Raw genomic sequence first — 26,027 nt, 5'->3', positions numbered from 1 at the left:
AAGTACAGGTATTTGAGTTCAACATGTAAGAAGTAGAAAGTACAGGTATTTGTGTTCAACATGTAAGAAGTAGAAAGTACAGGTATTTGTGTTCAACATGTGAGAAGTAGAAAGTACAGGTATTTGGGTTAAAAATGTAAGAAGTAGAAAGTACAGGTATTTGTGTTCAAAATGTAAGAAGTAAAAGTCGTCAGAAAAATAAGTAGTGGAGTAAAGTACTGATAAAAGAAAAATGTACTCAAGTACAGTAACAAAGTATTTCTACTCCACTACTCCCCCCCCCCCCCCTGCTCCTGAGTGACAGCTTCAGTGGAAATTGGACACGTGAAAACATGCGATATCAGCCTCGCAGATCGACTTCCTCTTCCTCTTCCTCTGAGACTCTTCCTCTTCACCCCTAACCCTATAACGAGATCCGACTCCTGAACAAACTCAGGGTGGAATAAAAACCCTCATGGAGGCCTGAACATGTGTTTCAGAAACGCCTTACGCAGTTCATGTTTTGGCAGGTGGAGGGGGGGGGGGGGATTGTCCTCGGCCGTTATAGGAGGGAAAAACACTTTTTTCTACAAATGAGGGAAAATAACGTGATTTTTTTTTCTCATCATTACTGATTCAAACCATGACCAGTGAAAAATGATAACAGCTTCCTGGCTGAAGCCGCAGAAACCCGACATTATGCAATGTAGACCGGGTAAAACATGTTTATACCAGTATAGTAAAGTAGTATTTATAGAATATAGTAACAGTTGGAAACAGAAGAAGCTAAATGGAAGATGGCACCATTGAAGGCTATAGCACCACTTTTGTTGCACCGTTATTATTTATTTTATTTAAAATGTATTTTATATCATTTTATTTTATTTATTTAAATGTTATTTATTTGAATTATTTTCTTATTTTCTTATATTTATTTCAATCAATTTTTCTGTTTTATTTGTATTATTATTAAATAAATAGTTTGGCTAATATGTCTGTTATTGTCAATGTGATGCCTATTGTTTAATTAAAAAGGCATTAGCATTATATTCCAAATTAAATCCAAGACAATTAGGATTTCAAAGGTTTTAATCCCTTACTGTATGCATTATATTGTTATATTTATAATAAAAAATATAAAAACAAGCAATATATGCATTAATAAAGTTATATGTGTCATTACATCTCTCCATCAGGTTATGCTTGTGTCTCAGTTTGACCCTTTTCATGCCACAAGGAAATGCAACATCAAACTCACGCCAGCTGCTCATTTCATGCTTCACAAACATGTCAGCAAAGATGACAAAGTGTAAAATAGAAAATATGTATAGATGGCAAGCTGTGAGGGTCAAAAAGACTCTCAGTTGCCTCAAAGCAACAGTGTGGAAACTCAAATTTAGAGGAACGTGGATGAAACTGCAGAGCGAAGATTTTTAAATCACGCAGCAGAGAAAGAAAACTACATTTGTATACCTTGTTGTTGTTGTTGTTGTTGTTGTTGTTGTTGTGAGATCATTGTTTTTCATATTTGCTTAGACAGTAGGAGGCAAGAAAGAGAGGAAAATAAATGATGATGATGATGATGATGATCATCATCATCAGGGAAGGCTCTATTGATTATTTAGCATGAGCTTCTGCCCACATGTTAGTGATACAGTCAAAACCCACACAGAATTTAGAAAGAACAGAAAGACACACAGGCCAACACACACACACACACACACACACACACACACACACACACACACACACACACACACCACACACACACACACACTCTTGTTCACAGTCAGCTTTCCACTTTTGTGCATAGTTTGCAGACTTAAAACAGGACTGCAAATAAAAATCTCCCATCATGCATCTGGGCAGCATCACCTGAGCTGTTTGTCATGTAGATGTTGACACTAATGAGCTCAGCAACAGCAAGCACATCCATTCCAACACACAGTATTGTTGTGTACTTACACATTATTGAACAGTATTGATTTGCATTGTAATGACATATTGTATCGCAGGTTTGTTTTTAGATTATAGATTGTTATTGTGAGAGGCGTTTTGAAAAGCTTTAAACAACGACTCTGCTGTGGACTACGCGGTGACCCGCGCACACAAAATCACACGTCTAAAACCACCTTAAAGTAAACGTCCATTCAAACAGCCTGTCAGAAAAACCACAAGCTTCTGATTTAGTGGAGGTGTCTCTGGAGGAGAGCTCTGAGAACTCTGGGAGGGATGAGTAGAGTGCCACAGAAACGCCTGCTGTGAAGACTGGCTTGGATTGCACGTGTTTGTTTTGATAAAGATGATGAAAATATACAGTGAGACCTTCAATTCTGCAACTGTAGGCCGGTGCACTGACTGTAAGAAGCAACACTTGAATTAAACACGAAATACTTCATTGTACAACAAGACGCAATTCTTAGTCGTAAAATGGAGGCGTGTGGCGCAGTGGGTTGTGCGTTGGTGTTCGGCTCAGGGGGTCACAGGTTCAAACTCCACTGCAGTCAGCATGTCGTTGTGACCTTGGGCAAGACACTTCACCCCAAATTAATCCCGTCGGGATTGTCCACAGTATTGAGTATGTAAATCGCTTTGGATAAAAGCGTCTAACAAGTGAAATGTAATGTAATGTAAAATACTAAATATCAGGACAAACAAATATGCAAAATCTGCAGTTTTAAGATGATATCGACCCTAAATCCCAAATAAATTCTGACATTTCTTACCCCAACATGACTCTTAAAGTTAAAGAAAGAGTTCAGACTTAAAGAGCATTTCCTGTCATGTTTAAAGACTCGTGAAAATATTCTTACTTTGAATAATTACTTGTGTCTTATACGTATTTTTTTGTCAGGGAAAAAAAGCTTCGATTGCATCAAATCCAGAAACTGTGAATATGCAAATCATTTTCATTTTGAAACAGCTGCACACAAGATGTCTCAGTCTCAGTGTTTAAACTGAGATTTAATGGGGCACACTTCAGACAAGACTGTGGAAACAAGACTGCTATACTGTCAAACTGCAAAAATCATTCAAACATCCAAGTGGAGTAACAAAAAGTCAGCCACATTTCTCATCTTGAATCTGAATCACCTTGGATAACTCACTTAAACTCCAAAACTGTGCGATAAAGTCATCAGATATTAAAGAAAATACTGTATAGTTGCATCACAGAAGGAGGAGACCTTGAAGAGGTGACAGGTAGAGAGAAAACTCTGAAACACGTATGACATCTCCGCGTTCACACACAGCTCACATTCCTCTCCACACCCACATCGTGCTGCCTTCAGGAGCGGCTTGTAAACCTGCACCTCCACCAAGCAAATCCACAAAAAGCCACGGTCACAAAAAGTGTACTTGTCAGAAAAAGATGAGAGACTTAGTTCATCCTATTTTGCCCCAACAATGTGAAACTCCAAGACAGAAACATTAGAAAATCTAATTCTTACACTACTTGTTGAACACGCATAGGCTCCACCCATTGAACGTGACAGATTGTCAATTAATTAGTCACCTTTTCAAGCGGGGTTTAACCTCTTTTCTGGATCTTTCTTGTGTTACTTTTCTCACATTTCCTGCAGCCACTGAACCCAGGGCACATATCGACCAGCTGACAATAACAAACCCTCCAATAATAAACCTCTTACTCACAGCCTGGACAGATCTCAGCAGTGACCGCTCACTGTTTGCACTCATGAGTCATGGACGGTAAGAAAAACACAGAAAGGCAGGAATTTGGACGAGTGCGCTCTATTAGTCCGGACCATAATTCATCAACAACATGATTCTATGGAATTCAACGGAGAAACTTTTCAGACTTGAACAATATTTATGCACCTTCACCTGCTTTCTGCTTCTTCATACTTTCACTCAAAGACTCAGCAAACAGTAATTTCTCCAGGAATTACATCCTCTAGTTTAATTTCCTATTACCTCTCGTGGAGGCTTGCTGATGGAGAGTCATGGTCAGAGGTGGGAAGTAAGTAGATTTACTCATACTGTAAAATACTTTCCATTTGTTGCCACTGTTCTTCTACTTCACTTCAATTCAGAGGTAAATGGTGTACTTTTACTCCACTACATTTAATACCTTTAGTTACTTTGCAGATCTGGATGAATGATGTGAAATATAATCAAGTGTTAAATCAGACTTTAGTTCCACCTGGATTAAAATTCACAAGCTACCCTTCAGAATACAAAGTCATTCAAACTAGCTGCACCTTTACCAGCTTTGAGAACACTTTCATGATCAATCATTATAAAACATATCATATCTATTATTCTGAAATGGACCAATCTGCACAATGACTACTTTTGGTACTTTAACTATATTTTGATGCTGATACTTTTTCTACTTTTACTTGAGGAACATTTTGAGTGCAAGACTTTTACTAACAGAGTATTCCTACACTCTGGTACAAGACCTGAGTACCTATACTTATACTCTGGTACAAGACCTGAGTACCTATACTTATACTCTGGTACAAGACCTGAGTACCTATACTTATACTCTGGTACAAGACCTGAGTACCTATACTTACACTTAAGTACAAGACCTGTAGTACTTATACTTATACTCAAGTACAACACCTGAGTACCTCTCCCACCTCTGGTCTTGGACACAAGTAACATAAACACAGGAAAGCAGGAATGTGGTTCTGATATCAGAAACGTTGAAGCATGTAAAGTGACTCCAGGTGTGTTTTTTCATTTCCTCTCACCTCTCAGTGGCGGAGGCTTGCTGAGCAGCTCGGTGACGCGCCTCTGCACCCGGGCCACTCTGCCCTCCAGCCTCGCGGACCGGTGGCATGCGGACACCAGCTCGCCCTCCAGCTCCTCCAGGATGCCCACGGAGTGCCGGGACAGATCCGAGAGCTGCCGGAGCACCGAGCACATAGTGAAGCCGCAAACATCCGCCAAGTCCTCGAAAACCTCCTCCTGCAGGCGGGGACGCGCGGAGAGCTTGCACACATCCTTGGGAAGTATCGTCCGCTTGCAGAAAGGCATGATTTACTCCCAAAAACCAACTCCGCAGGTTGTCAAGTTGTATTCCAGTGGTCCTTCTCCCTCCGGTTGGCGCACAGCTGCATGCTCCGGGTCCTCCGAGGGGGGGCGGTGGCTGGAGACGTTTGGAGAGAGTTGCGCGTCGTACGCACTCATTGTTTTTGACTGCGAGCGAGCTCTTTTCTCTCTCTTGGTGGAGAGGATACTCTCAGCTGCAGGGGAGACTGCTGTGAAGACAGCCAGGGTGTAACGAGCAAAACATCCGGTTGAAATGTACAAAATAAAAGCCTGAAAAGTTAGAATCAGAATCGGTTTTATTACCAAGGTTTACATATAAGAGGAATTTGCTTTGAATAGTGCATACAAACACTAAGGTAGAATACTCTTGTTTTAAAGAAAGGAGCAAAAAATGGTTCTATTATAAAAGCTTTTCTAAAAACTATTTTAAAAACGAATGTAGCAAATAAAAAATCAATTACATTTTACACAAAATAAAAGTTTCTTACAATTTATATCCAAGTTCCCAAAATGATTTATCAATTTATCAAAAGACCATCTTTTTTTCATATATAGACTAAATAAGTTCTTGACACTTTACTGGGCTATATTGGTAGAAGCAAACAAAAGCCTAATATAATAAATGGGCTTTATATGAAAATACACCCTTCGACTAACATAATCTTAACAAATTATAACATTTCGTTTTATTCCATTGGCTTAAAATGATAGAATATATTTTAAATGTAGTCCTATTTGTGCAGGCTTTATCAATTGGCACTTATTTTTGGAAACAAAAGTAAACCCATCACTATATTTCCTATTATTTGGTATTAATTATTAATTATTGAACATTTGCATTAAATTACTTATTAGATGGTTTTATCCAAAGCGACTTACATACTCAATACTGTGGACAATCCCCACAGGAGCCATTTGTGGTGTCTCAGGGACACAACGACATGCTGACTGCAGTGGGGTTTGAACCTGTGCCACACGCCTGAAATCGTAACCTATGTGTTGCTTTGGGTGACATTTCTGGAATTATTTTGTGTGTCTGAGCTCCTATTTCTTCCTCAAAACGTGCTTTTATTTTGAAAGTACTGAACTCAGCATCACTACTCACTTTTGCCGGCTTTAAGCAGCGACACGGAGCGCAACAGTCCGGTGTTTCCCGAGGAAACCTGGAGGAGGGAGGAAGAGGAGAAGAGAGGTGAGGAGGTGAAGAGGAGGGGAAAGTAGAAATGGAAGAAGACAGATGAAGATGGAGGAGAAGAAGAGGACAGGTGGAAGAGGAGGAAGATAAGGAGAGGAGGAGAAGGGATGGATGAACTCTCCAGGAGTCCTTCATGCACGACTGCGCGCGCGCGTGTGTGTGTGTGTATTCCTGTGCATTCCTGTGCATGTGTGTGTCAGTGAGAAATAAAATGAGTCCAAATACTTGTGTGTAGTTTAGTGTGTAGCGGATGACGAAGCAGCAGATGAATGCTCACTCAAAGAGATAAAAAAAGAACAAGTGCGAGAAGAACAAGAAGAAGACAGAAAATCCTGAATCACAAGAAGTCAGGTCGATGTGCTTCAATGCATTACACACTTCCCACCAGACAGGATTATACATCTTGTTCCTATTCCTACACATTTCTTTGTGGGATCAAGACAAACAAGTTAAAGCTCAGAGGCACTTGTCTGAGCACATAACCAGCCGCTCACTTAGCTCCTGGATACAAGCTTTCTTGTAGCTAAACTGCATCCTAACACCTATAAGATCTGAAGCTTCTGACATGTCATCGTGTGCACGTGCCGCGAGTTTCAGAAAGACGAAAACACAGTCACAAGATTAGAATTAGAATTCCTGCTCTCTTCCTGGTCCCTGAACGCACCCTCGCTCTGAGCCACATCTTGGTGAACCAACATTACCATCTTCTCAGATTGGATTCTTCTTCTTCCTCCCCACAAAGTGACAAGTGCACAGGGAAGAAAACCTACAGACGTGGTTAGCTGTAAGCAACACATCTCTGAGTTGTATTTCCTTTAGCTGCACCACCGTTTCCCCCAGCCATCTGCTCACATCCTCGGCTGTAAATCTCACAATTTGTCCTCTGTTCACCTCCTCTCATGAGAAATGACTCAAGAATTTAGAGTTTTATTCCCAAAAAGGAGATGTGAAGAATCTACTTCCTCTGATTAGTTTAATAATATGTTTTCAGCTGGAGTTTTGAAGACATTTGAACCTGATGTTTCTGTGTGCATTGCATTGTAGCTATTTAGCACCAATCATCCATCATTTGGTGATTTGAGGCACATCTTTGATTAACACTCGTTTGTTTTTCTGTCAAATGTGTTCAATTGTCAGGCTAACATTGGGAAAGTAAGGTAATACATGTATTTCCCATTTTATCATACCCATGGATTTGCTTTTTACCCTTTTTATTGTAATATTTTGCTCAATATATTGCAGAAAAAGTAGAAAGGAAAGGGGTCCAATCATAAACTTGGCATAGAAGTTTTTTAAAGTTATGGATCCCTCGAGATCAGTGCTGGTGGCCCATGAGCGCCCCCTAGTGGTCCCAAATAAATGTAAGTTTTCCGCACTCTCGCGGGAATATCTCCGCAATAGAGCGGGCTTAAGTTTCACTTTCGATTGCATGATATAGCCCAGCGCAACACCTTCGTCACATATGTTGCCGGCTGTTTGTACCATTTTCAGGCGATTTGTAATCTGTTCTAGAAAAACGATGTGTTTTGGGATTTTTGTGGAGTTAGGTGCTCCGCGAGTATTTTTTTATTGCTTAAGTGTTCCTTAGTATGAAAAAGTCTGAGAAACACTGCGCTAGATGTTAAAGAGCTTTTAAAAACACTAAAAACAGTTGTCTAGAGTTGTTTAAAATCTGTTTTTATCTGCTCATGCGTAAGCTACGAAAGTTAGCACGTTAGCAAAGGAATAGCTTACTTTAACACCAACGTACTCGTGGATGCTATCAAAGTTTAGCACAACGTTGCTCTTTAAAAGTTATGAGGTAAATTTACACTTTCGAAACTAAAAAAACAAACCCATGGTTCAGGTTAAAAAGTCCAAGGAAATGTGCATTACATCACTGTGTTGTAGCACTTTCAGATGACCCAATGTTTAAGCCGCAGGTCAAGAAGAGGTCACCGATTGGCTGAGAGGTGAATTGATCCTTTGGTTCGGATATGTTCTTTTTAGAACAACAGATATGGAGTGGGACTTTAAACAACCTGAAGCAAAAAGTATCTGCTCATTCGTTCAGGGTTTTTTAACCGCTCTGACCTTTGACTTTCCCTCCTACTGTTGTTTTGTGTTCAATTGATCCATCAGTCGCTCCCATCTTTTTGGGCTCATCTCAAAAAGTTCAGCATGTCTGTGAGCTGTTTTCAGACTCTCTCTTCTCAAACTGTCTGCAACACACATCATATTAAACAAGGAGAAAAACTAATATCGGGAAGACAGAAAAAGCTAAATGAAAGTCTTTTTATCATGCAGCCCTTCAGATTTACCGTCAAATTGATTGCTTTACATCTAACTTACAGAAATCCTCACATCATTTCGTTAAGTTTTACACTTTTATACATTTTCTGATAACCATTGTTCCTTTCCCTCTCTTCTAACGGGCGTGTTCATCCTGCAGCTGGAGGTGAATTTACTGCACGATGACGTTCGAACTCACGTCTCTGAAACACTTTCCAGGACTTTCTCCGGAGCCTTATGAAAACTGCCTCTTCTCGAGGCTCGTGAACGTACGCCTCCTCCTCCCCCCCCCCCCAAAAAAAGAAAGCACATCTGGCCCTCAGAGCGCCCCTGGGCCCTCTTTTGAGACCCCTCCCAGACGTGAACTTGGCTTACCTAAATGTTTTTGTTCATGCAGTCTGTGTCTGTCTTAAGAAGAGGGGGATGGAGAAAAGAGAAGGAATTTCAACATAAGCTGCCTCTTATTGACACAATTGAAAACATCAACATGAGAAACTTATGAGAGTATCGGAGGATCGAGTGTGTGTGTGCGCGTGTGTGTGAGAGTGCACAAGTGGCTGGAGGAGAAAAGGGAGAAGAAGCGGAAGGGAGCGGCCGCATTACGTCATCCGAGAACAGTTACCACATCGTGCAAAAAAAAATCAGTGTCGTCCCTGGGCCAGCCAATCAGCTGCCATGACAACCAACATGTCAATTAACAGATGAAGTATGGTCAAACAGAGTTGTCAAAAGTTGCACGCCGTCAGCAAATCAGCCGGCAGTCAGTCAGGCTGTCAATCACATGGAAGCAATTGATTAGAAACAGCTGTTCTCACCCATTCTCCCTCCCTCCATCCGACCGATGACTGACTTCATTGTTTCAGAAGCTCCGCCCACTTCTTCTACTCCTGCAAAAGGGCGCTCGCTCCAAATATACCTCCATTACTTTCAAGATTCAAGGCTTTTATTGTCATTTGTACATAGTTTCAGTGTAGATATGTCCATGAAAATCTTAGGTCACTTCCTTCTTCTCTCTCCGCCTCACCACGGTTATTATTCACTCTCCGTGCAACACTCGCCACTTTGATCAATAGCATCCGTTTGAGTCACGTCCAAGTGATTCATGTAAGTTTATTTCAGATGTTTTGAAAGACACGGGGGGCCCAAAGTGTCAGGGGAGGGCCCCCGTCTGGTTTCACCTACCGACTGTCACTCAAAGAGACACATTCAAAACCAGGAACAGACCAACCATGACCACAAAAAGAACTACAAAGAGAAACAGTAAGACTACAAATATACACATAAGGACTACAAATACACACAGGACTACAAATAGACACATAAGGACTACAAATACACACATAAGGAATACAAATACACACAGGACTACAAATACACACATAAGGACTACAAATAAACACATAAGGACTACAAATACACAAAGGACTACAAATAAACACATAAGGACTACAAGTACACACAGGACTACAAATACACACATAAGGACTACAAATACAGACAGGACTACAAATACACACATAAGGACTACAAATACACACAGGACTACAAATACACACATAAGGAAGACAACTACACACATAAGGACTACAAATACACACAGGACTACAAATGCACACATAAGGACTACAAATACACACATACAGACTACAAATACACACAGGACTACAAATACACACATAAGGAAGACAAATACACACACAGGAATACAAATACACACATAAGGACTACAAATACACACAGGACTACAAATACACACATAAGGACTACAAATACACACATAAGGACTACAAATACACACATAAGGACTACAAAGAGACACAGGACTACAAGGAGACACAAGGTATCTACAAAGACACCAAAGCAACTACTAAAGAAATGCCCAACAGCTGCAAAGAGACACAAAGCAACTAAGAAGAGAATCAACCTGATTGGCTAAGGCACATTCTGTGAGATTACACTTTATAATACAATTCACTTTACCAGAAAACACTACAAAGAGATGCCAAAGGACTACAAAATGACCAAAGAATGAGAACGCAGAGCGAGAGAATAAGGATTTGAAATCTACCAAGCCCCTGATTGAAACCCGAATTCCCCAAAATACAATAGAAAACACACAACTTAAGATCCTGTTATTTGCACGACCCTGATGCAACATGCTGAAGACCAAGGTGAGCTTCTGAGAGTCTGACTTTCACTTTTTCCAGTCTTTCATTTTTGGACTGTTGCAACAGTTAGCCTTTGGTACCTTTGGTGTGATGTTTACAGCAAATGGAGAACGTTTAGTCACTCAAAATGCATTAAATTCAATGCATTGTTTGTGACTAAGCGCCTGCTTTCTGTGTCAATGAGTGCGTTCAGCTCGGTGTAATCCCTCTTCGGATAATTTAACTTAATGGTTTGTTCTCTTTGAGTGGATGTTTTTCTCTGCAGCTCATTCCTTTTCTCATCATCCAGCCAAATGCACTTCAAAGCCTCTGTGTGTGTGTGTGAGAGTGTGTGTGTGTGTGTGTGTGTGTGTGTGTGTGTGTGTGTGTGTGTGTGTGTGTGTGTGTGTGTGTGTGTGTGTGTGTGTGTGAATCAAATGTGATTGTTGCTCAGCTCACAAGGGGATGCAGAGCAGGACCAGAGCAGAGCGTCTGGCGAGCCTCTGATTTCAAATGTTCAAAGTGTTTGTGTGTGTGTGTGTGTGTGTGTGTGTGTGTGTGTGTGTATGTGTGTGTGTGTGTGTGTGTGTGTGTGTGTGTGTGTGTGTGTGTGTGTGTGTGTGTGTGTGTGTGTGTGTGTGTGTGTGTTTAGAACTGGTCCCAGGCCTATAAAAAAAACGGGGACAACGCTGCCACTTTTGATTTGTTAATAAACCACAAACGTTAAAGTATTAAATCTGCAGCTTCATCTCTCACACACTGATCTGTAAACGCTGCAGCCTCGAGTCAAATCGAGGTCATCGTTACTGTCATCATTTGTACTTCAGATACTTATAGTGGAGTACTTTTATAGTATGGCATGAGTAATTTTAGCTCAGTATACAATCTGAATACTTCGTCCACTATTTCATACACACATACTGTCCTCACTGTCCTTACACCTCGCTGCCAAATACGATGGATTACAGAACACAGAGCAGACGGGCATATCGCTCGACACACACACACACATTCCTGCTGTGTGTGTCGTGTGTGTTATGGTATGTATGGTGCATTTGGAGAGGTAGGGTTGGAAATGTAAGTCACGGGGGAGAAGGAGTAACTGAAACACACACTCAGGTGAACTTGAGGGCCAGGACACACACACACACACACACACACACACACACACACACACACACACACACACACACACACGCCAGGTTTCTGCAGCGCGGAGCAGGCTGGATCCCAGCAGTCGCCATATGGATTGGTACTGAAGTCAGAACACAGAGAGGGGGAGGGATGAGGGAGGCAGGAAGGATGTGAGATGGGTGTAGGGAGAGAAGGGAAGGATAGAGACGGCTAGGAAAAGATAGGTTTGAAAATAGAAAAAGAAAGAAAGGTGGATTAGGAAGGGTTTGATGCAAAGGATGCAGTGAGGGAGGAAAGAGGAAGGTAGGATGGACTGAGAGAAGTAAAAGGTTGAAGGAAAGGAAGAGACCAAGATTTGAAATGGTTAAAGAATGTAAGGAATCAATTAAAGGAAGCAAGGGTGTAAGGGAAGGTAAGGAAGGACGTTTCTAACACAATATAGGATTGTTGGAAATGAAGGAATGAATTTAGGGAAAGATGGAGTAGGAGACAGGAAGTGTGAGAAAATGTAGATGAGAATATAGGAAAGGATGAAAGGAAAACAAGCAAGGAAGGGAGGAATGGGAAAAGGGGCAAGGAGTTAAATGATGGAGGGATAGTTGGAAATAAAGATGGAGAAGTAAATAAGGGTGCAGACTTGTAAATATAGAAGTCAGGAAACAAGGATGAATCAAAAACATAAGAGGAAACTATAAAGGGAGACGTTTGGGTTTTAAAAAGGGGAGTAAGGAATAGGGATAATACAAAGGAGGATAGAGAGGAAAGGAGGAAACAAATGTTGAAATTGAGAGGATGGAAGATGGGGAAAAGGGGGGGTGGGATGCAAAGAGGATGAGTGGAGAAAGGAAGGAGGGAGGGATTAAGGAGCCTCAACAGATGGAGAGGAAAGGATGGAGGGATTAGGTCTGAGGAAGAGCTTCAGGTGAAACATGGAGGGAAGGAAAGCTGGTTCATTTGACCATATCAATGCAAAAGCACCCTTAGTAAGGAGGTAGGGACCATTCATGTAAAGACATCTTATCAAGGAATGCAATTGACCTGAACCACCGACAGCTTGGCTTTAAAGTCTTTTGATAGCATTTTATTTATTTTCATTGCATTACTGATAGAGTTAGAGTTGTTCTAGTGCTAAGTAGAGCTGTCCCGAATACCATTTTTCGGGCTCCAGATATTCGGTAGTAATCGGCAGCGAATATTCGGCCCGCGCGGGGTGGGGTGCATAGCAATCAGCAGCAAACCGCTTCAACACGTGTATTTCGGTTTATTCACAGCATTCCTTTTGTTATTCTACTGTAGCCTATTGTTTTATAGTATTTTGTTAATGTATACAACTCAATATGTGTTCTTTGAAATTGAAAAGAATATCGCATTGTGTTTGTTACTTTCGTTGCAGCTGTATATGTCTTAAGTGTAATTTGGCTTGGCTTCCTATTTTGTATGGACATGCTTTTATTTTGGAGTTAGCGCTGTTGACAGGAAGTTGTTGTTGCTATGGAAACAACGTGACGGAGATTAACGGAGAAAAGTAATATCTACATATGAATACTGAGAAAGTAAACGATAACGTTAAGTGTTGGCACACGCTCTTACGTTGATATTGGAGATTTCAATAAATAAAAAAAAAACGAATAACAAAATTGAAACCAAATAGTACTCCAACGAACGAATATTCGGGTGCTGCCCCAGTGCTAAGCAAGCTTGACTTCAACTCTATTTATAAAACTGTTTATCAAAGAAAAGCATTGATAAGGCAATAGTTGCATTTTAGCTTAAAGAAAACACCGTTATATACGCTGAGTGTTGTTCAACACCGACCTTAAACTTAGGACGGTGCACATATTCTAGGAAACTTTAAATCAATAGAAAGGATTTCGTAGCCGAGCTTTGACTGAATTTGGACAAACATTTAACCTCAAAACACTGAAGTTTTCCTGACTCTTAATACAGTAAAGCCATCAGTCTGAGTGTAGAACACAGTGAAGAGATGTGGAGCCGTCACCTTAAAACCCAGATATTCATATATTTCTTTATTATTTTCACCTGTGATTTTCCCTGCCGTGACTCTAGAAGCATTTAAACTCCCCCACGCATGTGTATCTGTGTGTAGGAAGCCTAATATTGAATACAAAAGACACGCAGACCAGTGAAGTGTTTTGTAAATAACAGTTTATTTGAAAACCATGGGGCAGTGGTCCTCTAGCTGCCCTGCTTGGCGGCCATTCTCTTGTCTCTCTCCTCGGCGATGGTCAGACGGATTCCCTTTCCTCTGGGCAGGGACACCCATGGCTTGTTGCCCTGGAGAAAGGAGAGGAAATAGTGATACGTTAGTGTGGATCAAAGGGAACAGGATGCAAGTGGAAAATGGTGAAAACAGGTGGGATATGTTCAGAAACGGGTGGATAGGGTCGAAAACTGGTGGAAATGGTCGAAAACAGGTGGAAATGGTCAAAAATATGTGGAAAGGGTCGAAAACTGGTGGAAATGGTCAAAAATATGTGGAAAGGGTCAAAAACTGGTGGAAATGGTCAAAAACTGGTGGAAATGGTCAAAAACTGGTGGAAATGGTCGAAAACTGGTGGAAATGGTCAAAAACTGGTGGAAATGGTCGAAAACTGGTGGAAATGGTCGAAAACTGGTGGAAATGGTCGAAAATATGTGGAAAGGGTCAAAAACTGGTGGAAATGGTCAAAAACTGGTGGAAATGGTCAAAAATATGTGGAAAGGGTCAAAAACTGGTGGAAATGGTCAAAAACTGGTGGAAATTGTCGAAAATATGTGGAAAGGGTCGAAAACTGGTGGAAAGGGTCGAAAACTGGTGGAAATGGTTGAAAACTGGTGGAAATGGTCAAACTGGTGGAAATGGTCGAAAATATGTGGAAAGGGTGGAAAACTGGTGGAAATGGTCGAAAACAGGTGGAAATGGTCAAAACCAGGTGGAAATGGTGCAGGAAAGTCATGTTTTGTGCTCTCAAGTCTTCAATTTATGTTGATGCAGGCTGCACTAGATTATGAAGAGGAACAGATCCTAAAACTATTCATAACGGGAGGTTTTACCTCAGATTTATACATGAAGGGGAGAAATTAAACACAATATATTGTTGGGCAAGCCAAAAATATGTTTTTCATTGTCGTTTCTGAAGGTGAACTGAATAAATTGGGCATTTACTTTTGAAAACACCACAAAGGGAATGATTACACCGTGTATTCCTGACCATTTCTAATTAGCATATACAGTTTAATTAACATTTGTAGTCGTTTAATTGATTTGCCGTTAAGATTTCCAGAGGATAATATTGTGGCCAAGTGACATTTCAACACAACAGTATTTCTATAAAGGGAGAGACGGCTCAACACTCGTCTCTAAGGTGAGGAAACGCACCGTGGAATAAATGTCACGCGGCACATAAACGACAGCTGTGGTCAAAACGGCGGCGAGATAAATGTCACTGCAGACACTTCTCACAGGAGAGGTACTTAAAATAATTCAAATGCGTTTGATATCACAGCTCACCAAGTGTTCAAACACCGTGCCGTTGAATATCCAGACCTTTGTTGGGTTTGGTTTAGCAGATCTTGATGTTAAACTATATTAAGGAGGTCCAGCCGTGCAGACATTAGCCATTTTAGATTAAGCAGGGACACAAGTTGGTACAAATTGATTAAAATGTCTTATTGTAGTCTCCTTTTGTGTTTCTAAGGTAAGCTATACTCTTAGTTAGGGTTAGAAAGAGAGTACAAATGTGCTTGAACCTAGTTTTCATTTAACATTCATGTTTCACTGAGACCTCGGAGGATTTAAAGTCAAGGAGACGGCAAAGAAATGGAGAAAAAGTATTTTTTTAAAGCTGAAAATGTTCAATCTACGGAGCTCAGAACTTCTTAGAGGATTGGTAGTGTTGTTTCAGTGCTGATCAAAACCAAAAGCATCATCATCGCTCCAAAGTCGATCTGAAATCTGAGGAAGTGAGCTGCTCCCTTTCTCCTGGAGCTCATCAGTCTCTCTCCGTGTCCTCACCTTGCCGATGATGAAGATGTTGGAGAGCCTGGTGGCGAAGTTGTTGCCGGCGCTGTCCTTAACGTGCACCACGTCGAAGGATCCGGGGTGACGCTCCCTGTTGGTGATGATACCAATACGACCCAAATTGGCACCGCCGGTCACCATGCACAGATTACCTGAGGGGAGAGGAAGGAGGAAAGGAACCATGTCAGAGGATCATCACAAGTACAAATTCAGGACGTCTCACTCTTCCAGGGAGCGCCAACTTCACGAGGCATTTTGAAGTCTTTGTTTCGAGGTGAAGATGACTGTTCAACATCTGAACTAAGAACATCCACCTGTCTGCAACTTCATCATGTATCACTTGTAGTGAGACTCTCACGGCACTACTTCTATTCTATGTTAGGAGGATCATCAAAAGGACATACAGACAGACGACTGTTGCCGTTTTATTTTATTATTAGTATTTTTATTGATCTCTTTTTGTACTTTCTTATGTTGGCTATGTAGATAAAGTTAAATGGAAAAAACTGTTGACCAACATGTGATCATGTATAATTAAACAAATAAAAACAAAGTTCAAAACAAAATAACAAATTTAGGACGTCTAACTATTCCATGGAGCGCCAACTTTGCACAAATTACCCGTTTGAGTTTAAGCAAGGGACACGAATGAGCACCAATTAAAAAGGTATTTTGTGGTCTTTGTTTCTAGGGGAAGTTGTAAAGATGAATTTCTGATTCAAATTGTCTTTTAAAAAAGGAGCTCAGAACTTCTTAGAGGATTGGTAGTGTTTTTTCAGAGCTGATCAAAACCAAAATCATCATCATTGCTCCTTGGGTTTGCTTAGAGCTTGTTTCCATTTTAAATAACTTTATAGACACCTAGTAGGAGCACGGGTTAAATGAGTTCAAATGTCTGAGAATTAAAGAGGGTTTCATCCCTCCGACTCTATCTATAAACAAAGTATAATAAATGGGTAACACGTTATATTAACGTACACATATTCACCACCAACTAGTTGTTCATTAACATGCATATTAGCAGTGCACTGGCTGTTTGTGAATCAGTATAAAACACTTATTAATGCCTTATTCTACAAGTAATAAGCCATTCGTTGAGTTTCTCCTCAATTGTCAAACTCAATTTCATCACGGGCCACATCAGCATTATGGTTGCACTCAAAGGGCCGGTTGTAACTTTAAGACTATATAAAAATACATATATAAATATTTTATATATAAAATAATGTTATTGCCCCTGCATTGGATTATTATCTGATAGGGTAATAACTTCATAATTAACTATGTCTGAAAGCAGAAGTCTAGGGCAAATAATTGCAAGTCTCTTCAGTGAGAATGTCACAAAATGATTTAAAAAGAAAAGCTAAATTCTGGGGAAAAAAAGAATTTTAAAAAAAGGGGCATATTTTGAAGAAAAAAAGTCAAATTGAGAAAAAAGTCCAATTTGAGATGCATTGTGGGACATGTAGTTTATGGGCAACGTGCTTCTGTAAATCGGCATGTAACTGCATAATAAACATATATTCTTTCAGAGCTGTTGTGGGCCACAGAAAATGAAGTCACGGGCCGGGTTTGCCCCCCAGGGCCTTGAGTTTGACACCCCTGCTTTAATTAGTGCAAGTAAGGAAGTCGTTGTACGTGAGTTCTGGTCTCAATATGTAGTAGCACAAGAACAGTAATCATCCCATAATAACACCCAACAGATCTGGTCTATTCTGATGCAACAAGACATGAAACTACAAGTGTTCATTGTGTCTAAATAACTTTAAATGAGGCATTTCTAACTCAGAATAAGTTCACTAATAAGCTAGTAGCTTGGCTTGTTAAGTAACAACTAGTTGATGGTGAATACCTTGATCTAAAGTGTTACCGGTAAATGCTTTGAGGGGGACTTACTGGTATCAAACTTGATGAATTCGGAGATCTTGCCGGTGTCCAGGTCGATGCGGATTGTGTCGTTGACCTTGATCAGGGGGTCGGGGTAGCGGATGGTTCGGGCGTCGTGGGTCACCAGGTGGGGGATCCCCTTGGTGCCGACCATCAGCTTCTTCACCTTGCACAGCTTGTACTGCGAGAGGAAGGGGAGAAGGGTTAGGAGAAGTCTAACGGCAGGAGAACGCACGTGTGAGAAGAGAAACAACGACGGGACCATTTAATCCCACCGGCCATCCGACGGTTAAACACCTGAACTTTTGAAACTCATATATATCAATATTCAAATTTCTTGTAAATAGACTATTCTGCACTTTAGTTTATTTTTTCTGTGACCTAAGATTTTAATCGTCATAACTACACTGTAGCTATGCACACGACACTAAAAGCCTTGAATGAACGTCTGAGAACAGAAAAGTAATGTTACTGCAATGGATATCGTCGTAGTGGAAGAAGGGAATGAAATGGAGCATTACTCGTGATCATTCAAACAATCGCTCAAAAATCACCTTTCCACTCAACTCCTACTCCACTAACCCCTCGCCCTTATTCCACCTAGCTTAGCACTTTTGTTGTTATTGTTCTTTACTTGCTTGTATAGCGCTTTGAGCACCGGAAAAAGCGTATTTTTATTAAACTAACGGTACGTCTACACTACAGGCATCAAAAAATGCTTTCAACGCTTCGCCCATTCACTTGAATGGGGTGACGTAGAAGATTTTGAATCTTCGCCGAACTGCATTGTGGGGAGCATGGCATGGCTTTTGCAAGCATCACGAGCATCCATCGGCATCAAAAGTTGAACAATGTTCAACTTTTGAGGCTCGATGCTTGGCATCAGCCAATGAAATCCCGTTTATGCAAATCCCGCCAGTGCAAGCGCAGCCAATCAAACCGCGTGCAAGCTGGGAGAGCCAGATCGCAGTTCATTTCCTCATATTCCAAACGAGATATTACGGTAGCAAATCACCCGGTTCTTTACGACCAGAACTATTTACCGGGATACAAACCGGAGGAACCAGGCATGGAGGGAGGTGGCAGAGACAGTGGGTGAAACTGGTCGTTTTTTCGCCTGTTTGGAGAGTTTATATCCAGTTTACTTCGTTTTAACATTGCTATTGCTTTGTATGTCGGGGGCGGGAGATTCATGTGATTGGTTGCTCGCAAAAAATCACCAAGCTTCAGACACGCCCAGCTCCAAGATTTTTTCATGCCTGTAGTGTAGACGGGCCGTAAGGAACAGATCTCGATGCCAATCTGTTGTTGTTATTCCCACAGCAGAGGTTTTAGGAGATTAAAGCAGTTTGAAACACAGCCGATCCCTTTTGGCAGAAAACCAAATCCGTAAAACCCTTTTCCCAAATAATAATCATTAATCAGCCAAATCTCAGCACTGTTACTACAACCAGAGTCATGTGGCAAGAATAACTAATAATGTTGGTTTTTATGTCACTTTCTCAAGGTATGTTTTCTGGTTTGAATGAGAGGTGACCGGTTATATGAAAGCAAAAAAGGGGGGGGGACTTCTCGAAACTTAAAAGATGCAACAATTTGGGCTTAACATCGTTACCTTGGCCTCCTCAGCAGTGATGCGGTGGACGGTGAAACGCCCCTTCACATCGTAGATCAGACGGAAGTGCTCTCCGGTCTTCTCGATGCTGATCACATCTGGAAAAACAGAGACGAACAGTTTGAGAAAACACTTTCTGTGCTGCTCACGAGGAATAAACGATGGCTTTAACAGTTATGTAAGTCAGTCAAATGACAAAACCATTAAACGCACTGGATCCCTTCAAAGCCAAATTCACAAGACAACCGATCAAATCTTTACTCCAATCAGCGTGCCAAAACAACTTCTCTCCTTAGTCATAGTTTTGTATTGAAAGATATCTACTAAGTCAGTACCGTATAGCCCTAAAAGCCTTTAATACAAAACAAAAACTGTCAAAGTGTGACGGTGTAAGCACCAAACCCTTTCTCACTTATCTGAAAGGCAGTACATTAAGTCAACTCTAACAAAGCGCATCATGTTAATGCCAAATAGCATTTAAAAAGAGTCGCCATCAACTTGCTCTACTCCTGCTAATGACCCAGAGTAGCAGACTGATCAGTGTGGATGTAATATATAAATAGACAGCGGTCATCGACCTGCGACAGCTTCCCCTTGGATTCTGAAATTAAAACTCCACACCTCCACATGGAGGCTGGTGACCAGCGAGCGGCAAGGTGGGTGGAGGCGTGACAGCAAGTGGACAAACAACATCCGTTAACTCCTGCTTGAGGCAATGCACTTGCTTCCCAAAGACAATACGAATCTCTCTAAGGTTATAATCTAGCCAAGTGGGGCAATCTTACGTTGCACTTCTGCTCTGTGGTGTCTGGCTGTCACTAGCCCTTTCCAAATGGCTGTATCCCAATAAAAAAGGTTACCACTTGAACCAGAACAAGTTTTAATACACGTCGACTGAAATCCATGATAGCCTTGTTGAGTATAGTCAACACATCACAAATCCAAAGTCCTTTAAAATACAAAAGCTTGACGGTATAGAAAAGCAACTAGATGGGGTTGGATCTGAACACCATGGCTGAAAAACAGTTCAATGTGTAGTTTTTAACTCTGAAAATCCACTTCTTAACTAAATAACATGTTAAGCTAAAGCAAACATGGCCTCAAATATTAAGAGACTTAATGCCGGATTTGGAGATTTCCCACTTCTCTGAAAGGACCTGAAAACACAAGTGGTGATTGAATCTGGAGCTCAGAACTTCTTAGAGGATTGGTTGTGTATTTTCAACTCATTGCTGATCAAAACCAAAATATCATCATCATTGCTCCTTCTAGTCACTGACAGACGCATCATTGTAGAAGTTAGCAGCTTCACTTCCAACAGCAACACCACAGAAACCATTTAACCAGATGATTAACCAGAAACGCAGAATATGTGAGTAATGTAACATTGACAGACAGAACGTAGAGCCGATGTGAGCTCTGAAACGTGAACACGATCCATTCTGCGGAGCATGTTAATAATTCTTAACACTGACAGAAAATCTCACAAATGTTTTACACGCCAAATCTGACCAGTTCTATACAATCTGACTTACATTTCCGTGGACCTGAATTGTCGGCTGTTTTTGTTAAAGGAACCTCATGGATCCCCTGTGATCGTAAATTCATCGATCAATCATAAATGTGATAGGTATGCATGTCTGAGGCTGAGCTGTTATTTTGTAATTATGTATTCGTCATGCATGTGTCACGTCATTCTTGTGTTGTAAAAATAAATGAAAACATCGACAGAAAGCTCTGAAGAATCTCAGAAGGCTCACCCATAGATACGAGCTGTGAATAACTTTTGAGAGTGAACTCACCCATGAATCCAGCGGGGTAGGTGATGTCGGTGCGGACCTTGCCGTCGATCTTGATGAACCTCTGCATGCAGATCTTCTTCACCTCATCTCCGGTCAGGGCGTACTTCAGGCGATTCCTCAGGAAGATGATGAGGGGCAGACACTCCCTCAGCTTGTGGGGACCGGTGGAAGGACGAGGAGCCTGAGAAACATTACGCTGTATTATTACCTTGAATGATGGCTGTGTGTACAGTCCCTCAACTGTCTATTATTTCAAGCCCAACTTGCAAAAACCTCTCAACTTAAACTAGATAAGACGAATTTGCATTATTACGATTTATTCTGTGATGCCAAATGACTGGTGAAAAATAAGCTAACGGCAGAATTCTAGAAACAGCAGAGGTATTTTGTCCATCTAGTTATCAATATACATTGTCAATGTGCCATTTTAACAACAATTGCATCGTTACATTGCAGATTTAGAAGTGCATTACAGTAAACCTTTCCTAAATGAAAAAGTTGCATGATAGCAGGAGCAAGAAAAGTACTTGTGGTATTGTGAGGGAAACAACCTCAGTTTGAAGCAGGTGTTTTTAATCAACGATAACCAAATTCAACAGTTCTCCGTTATGAAAGGGAATCTAAGGGAACACTTTTAAGATGACCAGGTTTCCCCATTAGGTATTTATGACTACTGATAATTAGATGGGATAACACTTTTAAGGACTGCAGTAATTATATTTATTGAGGCACAAACTGGCCTTATGCAGACACAAGTTAAGTTTAATACATGTTGGATACAGTAATCAACAAGTGAGGTTAAGTAGACTATGTGAGCAATCCCTGCCTCGGCTGCAGTTCATGAAGATGAATACCATCAACACACATGAAACCTTAACATGCACAGCTAGTTTTACAAAAGATGGCGATTAAATTGAATATAAGAGAACACACTGTAGGAACATCTTACTTGGAAAGACAAATAATTAAGTTAGCTTTCAATGCCTCTGTACATACCGAAGCACACAAGACCCCAACATTGAAATCTACCATTAAACTGCCAGTTATGCAAGATTAAAACCACACATTATTATCAATACATACACTGTTAGAAGTTGTTACTTACAAAGACTCCTGTGAGCTTGTCCAGCATCCAGTGCTTTGGCGCTGCGACGCGCTTGAGGTGCTTCTTCGGTCCTCTTGCCTGGAGGAAAAGAGGACAAAACCGGGTAAATAACGGGACAACAACCGCTTCAAAACGTCCTTAAGACTACCAGAACCAGAAATGTATAATACCGGATTATAAAATGGTGAAAACACCAATAGACAGACATTAAAACTAGGGTTAGCCATGTTAGCATTGTGTGCTAACATGCCGCAAAATAACTGGCTGCGGCCTAGCCATGCTAACATAACTGCATATTTAGCATTAATATATTAAGTTTGTTAACATAGGACTTTAACACTGTAGAAATAAAACACAATTTGCACACATCGCGCACAATAAAAGCGGCTCTTCCAATACTGTATAACAGTTTATTCAGTTAAATTAACAAGCTAACGGTGATAGCAACATTAATGCTAACGAGCCCGTGGAAAACCAAAGTAGGATGAGAACATTTTTTAAATCATCAATAAAGAGCAAACATCGAAGCTTTTCGTTACAATTTAGACATCGATCCGTTTATACGATGTGGAGTTTCAACCTAGGACTTGTATGTTTGTGCTAATATAGCGGTAAAAAGAGATGTTTAGTGATTATTTCAGAGAGGAATCATGAGGAAGAACAGCTCACCATGTTGGAGTCTGCGGGGGAAAGGACCTCACGGCTTCCGGTATCCGATGATAAAAGCGGCTACGGCAGACTGGGAGGGACAAAAGAGGTGGAAGAAGTACTCAGATCTTGTACTAAAGTAGAAGTACCAGAGTGAAGGAATACTCTGTTACAAGTAAAAGTACCAAGAGTAAAAGTAGTCATTCTGCAGATTGGCCCATTTCAGAATAATATGATATGTTTTGATTATAATTATTGATGCATTAAAGTCAGAGGTGTAAAGTACTGTACTTAAGTACAATGTTGACTTTACTTGAGTTACTCCACTACATTTATTGAAGTTTAGTTACTTTATAGATCTGGATTAATAATGTGTGATATAATCAAGTCTTAAATCAGACTTTCCCCCTGGAGTAAATTCACAAGCTACCCTGCAGTATACAAAGTCATTACAACTAGCTGCACCTTTACCAGCTTTGAGAACACTTTAATGATCAATCATTATAAAACATATCATATTATTCTGGAATGGACCAATCTGCACAATGACTACTTTTACTGTCGCTACTTTAACTATATTTTGATAATAATACTTTCCTACTTTTACTTGAGGAACATTTTGAATGCAGGGCTTTTTCTGTAACAGAGTATTCCTACACTCTGGTACTTCTACTTTCTTTTTCTACTCAAGTGCAAGGTCTGAGTACTTCTCCCACCTCTGATTGAAGTGTTATCAAAGCTGGTAAAGGTGCAGTTAGTTTTAATGGCTTTGTATACTGCAGGGTAGCTTGTGAATTTACTCCAGGTGGAACATAATATCTGCTTTTTTACATGAGTGCATAACGTATACTGAAAGAAAAAGTACTAAAAAAGTTAGGATCTATAAATATACAAATTTATTAAATATATCTCGTTTTCTTCTGTATAAAATTAGAAACATGTAATGTGCAAACTATTGACAATGTGATACATTTTATAGAATAAAATAACATGTGCAATCCAGTTTCATTTATGAATGACGCATTAATGAAAACAGCATGCATGGATTAAAATGGATCTCATGTAAACACACACACACACACACACACACACACACACACACACACACACACACACACACACACACACACATCCTCCTTTTTAAAAGTGCTTTTCCCACGTTGTGCACAAACAGATCATGATTTAGTCATGTCAATTATTGACACCTATCCCATTTCCACTTTAGGCTGGAGCCAAACGAGGACGATAACACAAACGGACTGAAATCGATATCAAAAAAGTATTTTTCTGTGTTTTTCATCTGCTGCTACCGGAGAGAATTACAGCAGGAGCAAACGCTTGCCTCGAGGAGGGAGAAAAAGAGCCACAGCGGAGAATAAACAGAAGGGAAACCATGGCAACAATGCGCAGGAAGTCTTCTTCGCTGCTTTTGTGGCAAGAGTACAGCGCCACTTACAGGCCCGGCATATGTACTACAGCGTCTCCAGTGCTTTCGAGCGGTCTCGTGTGAACGTACACGTTTCTGCCTATTGCGTGTGGACGGAAGACTTTTGCGTTATCGTCCTCGTGTGGCTCCAGCCTCAATCGCTCTTTGAGCATGAGTGATTAAGCTAAATATTGAAATGATCACATACTCCCTGCATGTAGCCCTCTGACAGTGCCTCCCCTCTCTCTTTCTTCCTGTGTGTTGTGCTGCTGTCTCAGGAAATACCAGTGTGACAGGCAGAGCGGTTATGGCTAGAAAGGATCCGTCTAGTGTAAATATGACGTCACGTTCTCGTTGTAACTCTCGTTGTAATCGGAGCGGCTCGGAAACACATCTACAGCAGTAACATGATGCAACATACACATTAATGCAGCAGCAATATTAATAGAGAAACATCCGACATAATAGTAAAACACTGCAAGGGAACATTTTATTGCACCAGGAGCTATCTTGGGACTTTTACTGCGACAACGTTGACTTGCCTGTGAATAAAAAATAAACCATAGTGTTGGTGATCTACAGTGTTGTCATTCTTCTTTGAACACCAGCAAGACCGCTAACACCCTATTTCAACAATCACACTCCCTGTAATTGACATAATTAATAGATAGTTTAGCTTCTCATCATCATTTGCTGTGGCCCACTGATGTTAACGATCGTAACTGAAAGGCTGCCTGCCATACGTAAACATTCAGCCATGTGACATTCAGCCAAACTCTCGCGAGAGTTTTACACAAGACGGATCCTTTCTAGCCATAACCAGGCAGAGCCTTGTTTACACTCATTGAGATACATCTCCTCCGGGGCTTTTCTTCCTCTGCCAAATCACTCCTACTGATGCACACATGCCATCTTTCTATCTCTGAACGCTGCTTCCCCCCCGGAACAAATGCCAAAACCCAGCGACAAAACCTATTAACGTTCCTGCAGTTCACACATGTATCTCTGGTGACCCATTTCATTTCCTTTTATTGAAAGCTAGCTCTTTAGCGTGTGCACACGTTTGTTTTCAGGGCAGTTTAACAAGTGGAGAATAACCCACTGACCTAAATTTAATTCAGCACATTTTACATTTTTGCAAAGACAAGCAGTGTAGCATCACATCAAGCCGTGCACCTTTATTTCCTGACCCCTTTCCTAACAAATACTGCCGGTGACCGCTTCTTTCCAGGAAGTTATTTTGGATTGAAGACACATTTCTGGGCTCATGTTACTAAAAGTTGAAGGAATAAAGGAGGCGACGTTTGTTTAAACCGACCGTCTTAAGTCTTGCAATGTTGTTTGAGAAATAGAGCGTAATTAAGTCCAGCTGATCGCATGAATGAAAACAGCATGCATGGATTAAAATGGATCTCATGTTAGAAACACACACGCACACACTTCAGCAAGTTCCTCCCTTTAATTAAAACTTTTCCCACTTTGTGCACAAAACAGACCATGGTTTAATAGTCGTTCTTAGTTATTAGCATCCATTGTGTTATTTACTTTTGTGTACAGCTGTTGCTAACGCCTCACTTGTTATATTAATAACAGTATATTCCTAATGTATCACTCCTCTTTTTAGTCTTTCTTCTCCTTTATTCACTCCATTTAGACCTCACTATTTTCCCATCAACAGTGAACATTACATTACATGATACTTGTTAGACGCTTTTATCCAATGCGATTTACATACTCAATATTGTGGGCAATCCCCACAGGAGCAATTTGGGGTG

The 26,027-nt window shown here is 40.7% G+C and overlaps 2 protein-coding genes and 1 long non-coding RNA gene across 5 annotated transcripts in view; 1 reads left to right on the top strand and 2 right to left on the bottom strand.

Annotated features, from left to right (window-relative positions):
- Positions 1-6,694, bottom strand: part of nhsl2 (NHS-like 2) — a 172,359-nt gene extending 165,665 nt beyond the window's left edge. The window contains exon 1 of one of the 3 annotated variants that reach the window (XM_079672184.1): positions 4,701-6,694. In XM_079672184.1, coding sequence (XP_079528310.1) covers positions 4,701-4,986 — 286 coding nt within the window. In that variant the 5' untranslated portion in view covers positions 4,987-6,694. The remainder of the gene's footprint in view (positions 1-4,700) is intronic. The other 2 variants (XM_079672186.1, XM_079672185.1) reach the window with 2 other exon arrangements.
- Positions 6,695-13,897: 7,203 nt separating this feature from the next.
- rps4x (ribosomal protein S4 X-linked) lies at positions 13,898-22,916 on the bottom strand. The gene is made up of 7 exons (XM_079672216.1): positions 22,848-22,916; positions 22,179-22,256; positions 21,074-21,254; positions 19,272-19,369; positions 17,666-17,837; positions 15,764-15,921; positions 13,898-14,043 (listed from the first exon to the last, which is right to left on the bottom strand). Exons 1-7 carry the CDS (start codon positions 22,848-22,850, stop codon positions 13,945-13,947), a joined length of 789 nt encoding a protein of 262 aa, XP_079528342.1. The 5' UTR covers positions 22,851-22,916; the 3' UTR covers positions 13,898-13,944.
- LOC307033688 lies at positions 14,037-15,174 on the top strand. The gene is made up of 2 exons (XR_013806611.1): positions 14,037-14,183; positions 14,662-15,174. It is a non-coding gene; the product is annotated as an uncharacterized lncRNA (long non-coding RNA).
- Positions 22,917-26,027: the final 3,111 nt, after the last annotated feature.

The sequence above is a fragment of the Notothenia rossii genome, assembly GCF_949606895.1.
Source record: "Notothenia rossii genome assembly, chromosome: 3".
NCBI lineage: Eukaryota > Metazoa > Chordata > Actinopteri > Perciformes > Nototheniidae > Notothenia > Notothenia rossii.
The sequence above is the reverse complement of the archived record's forward strand: the minus strand, read 5'-3'. Positions and strand labels throughout refer to the sequence as shown.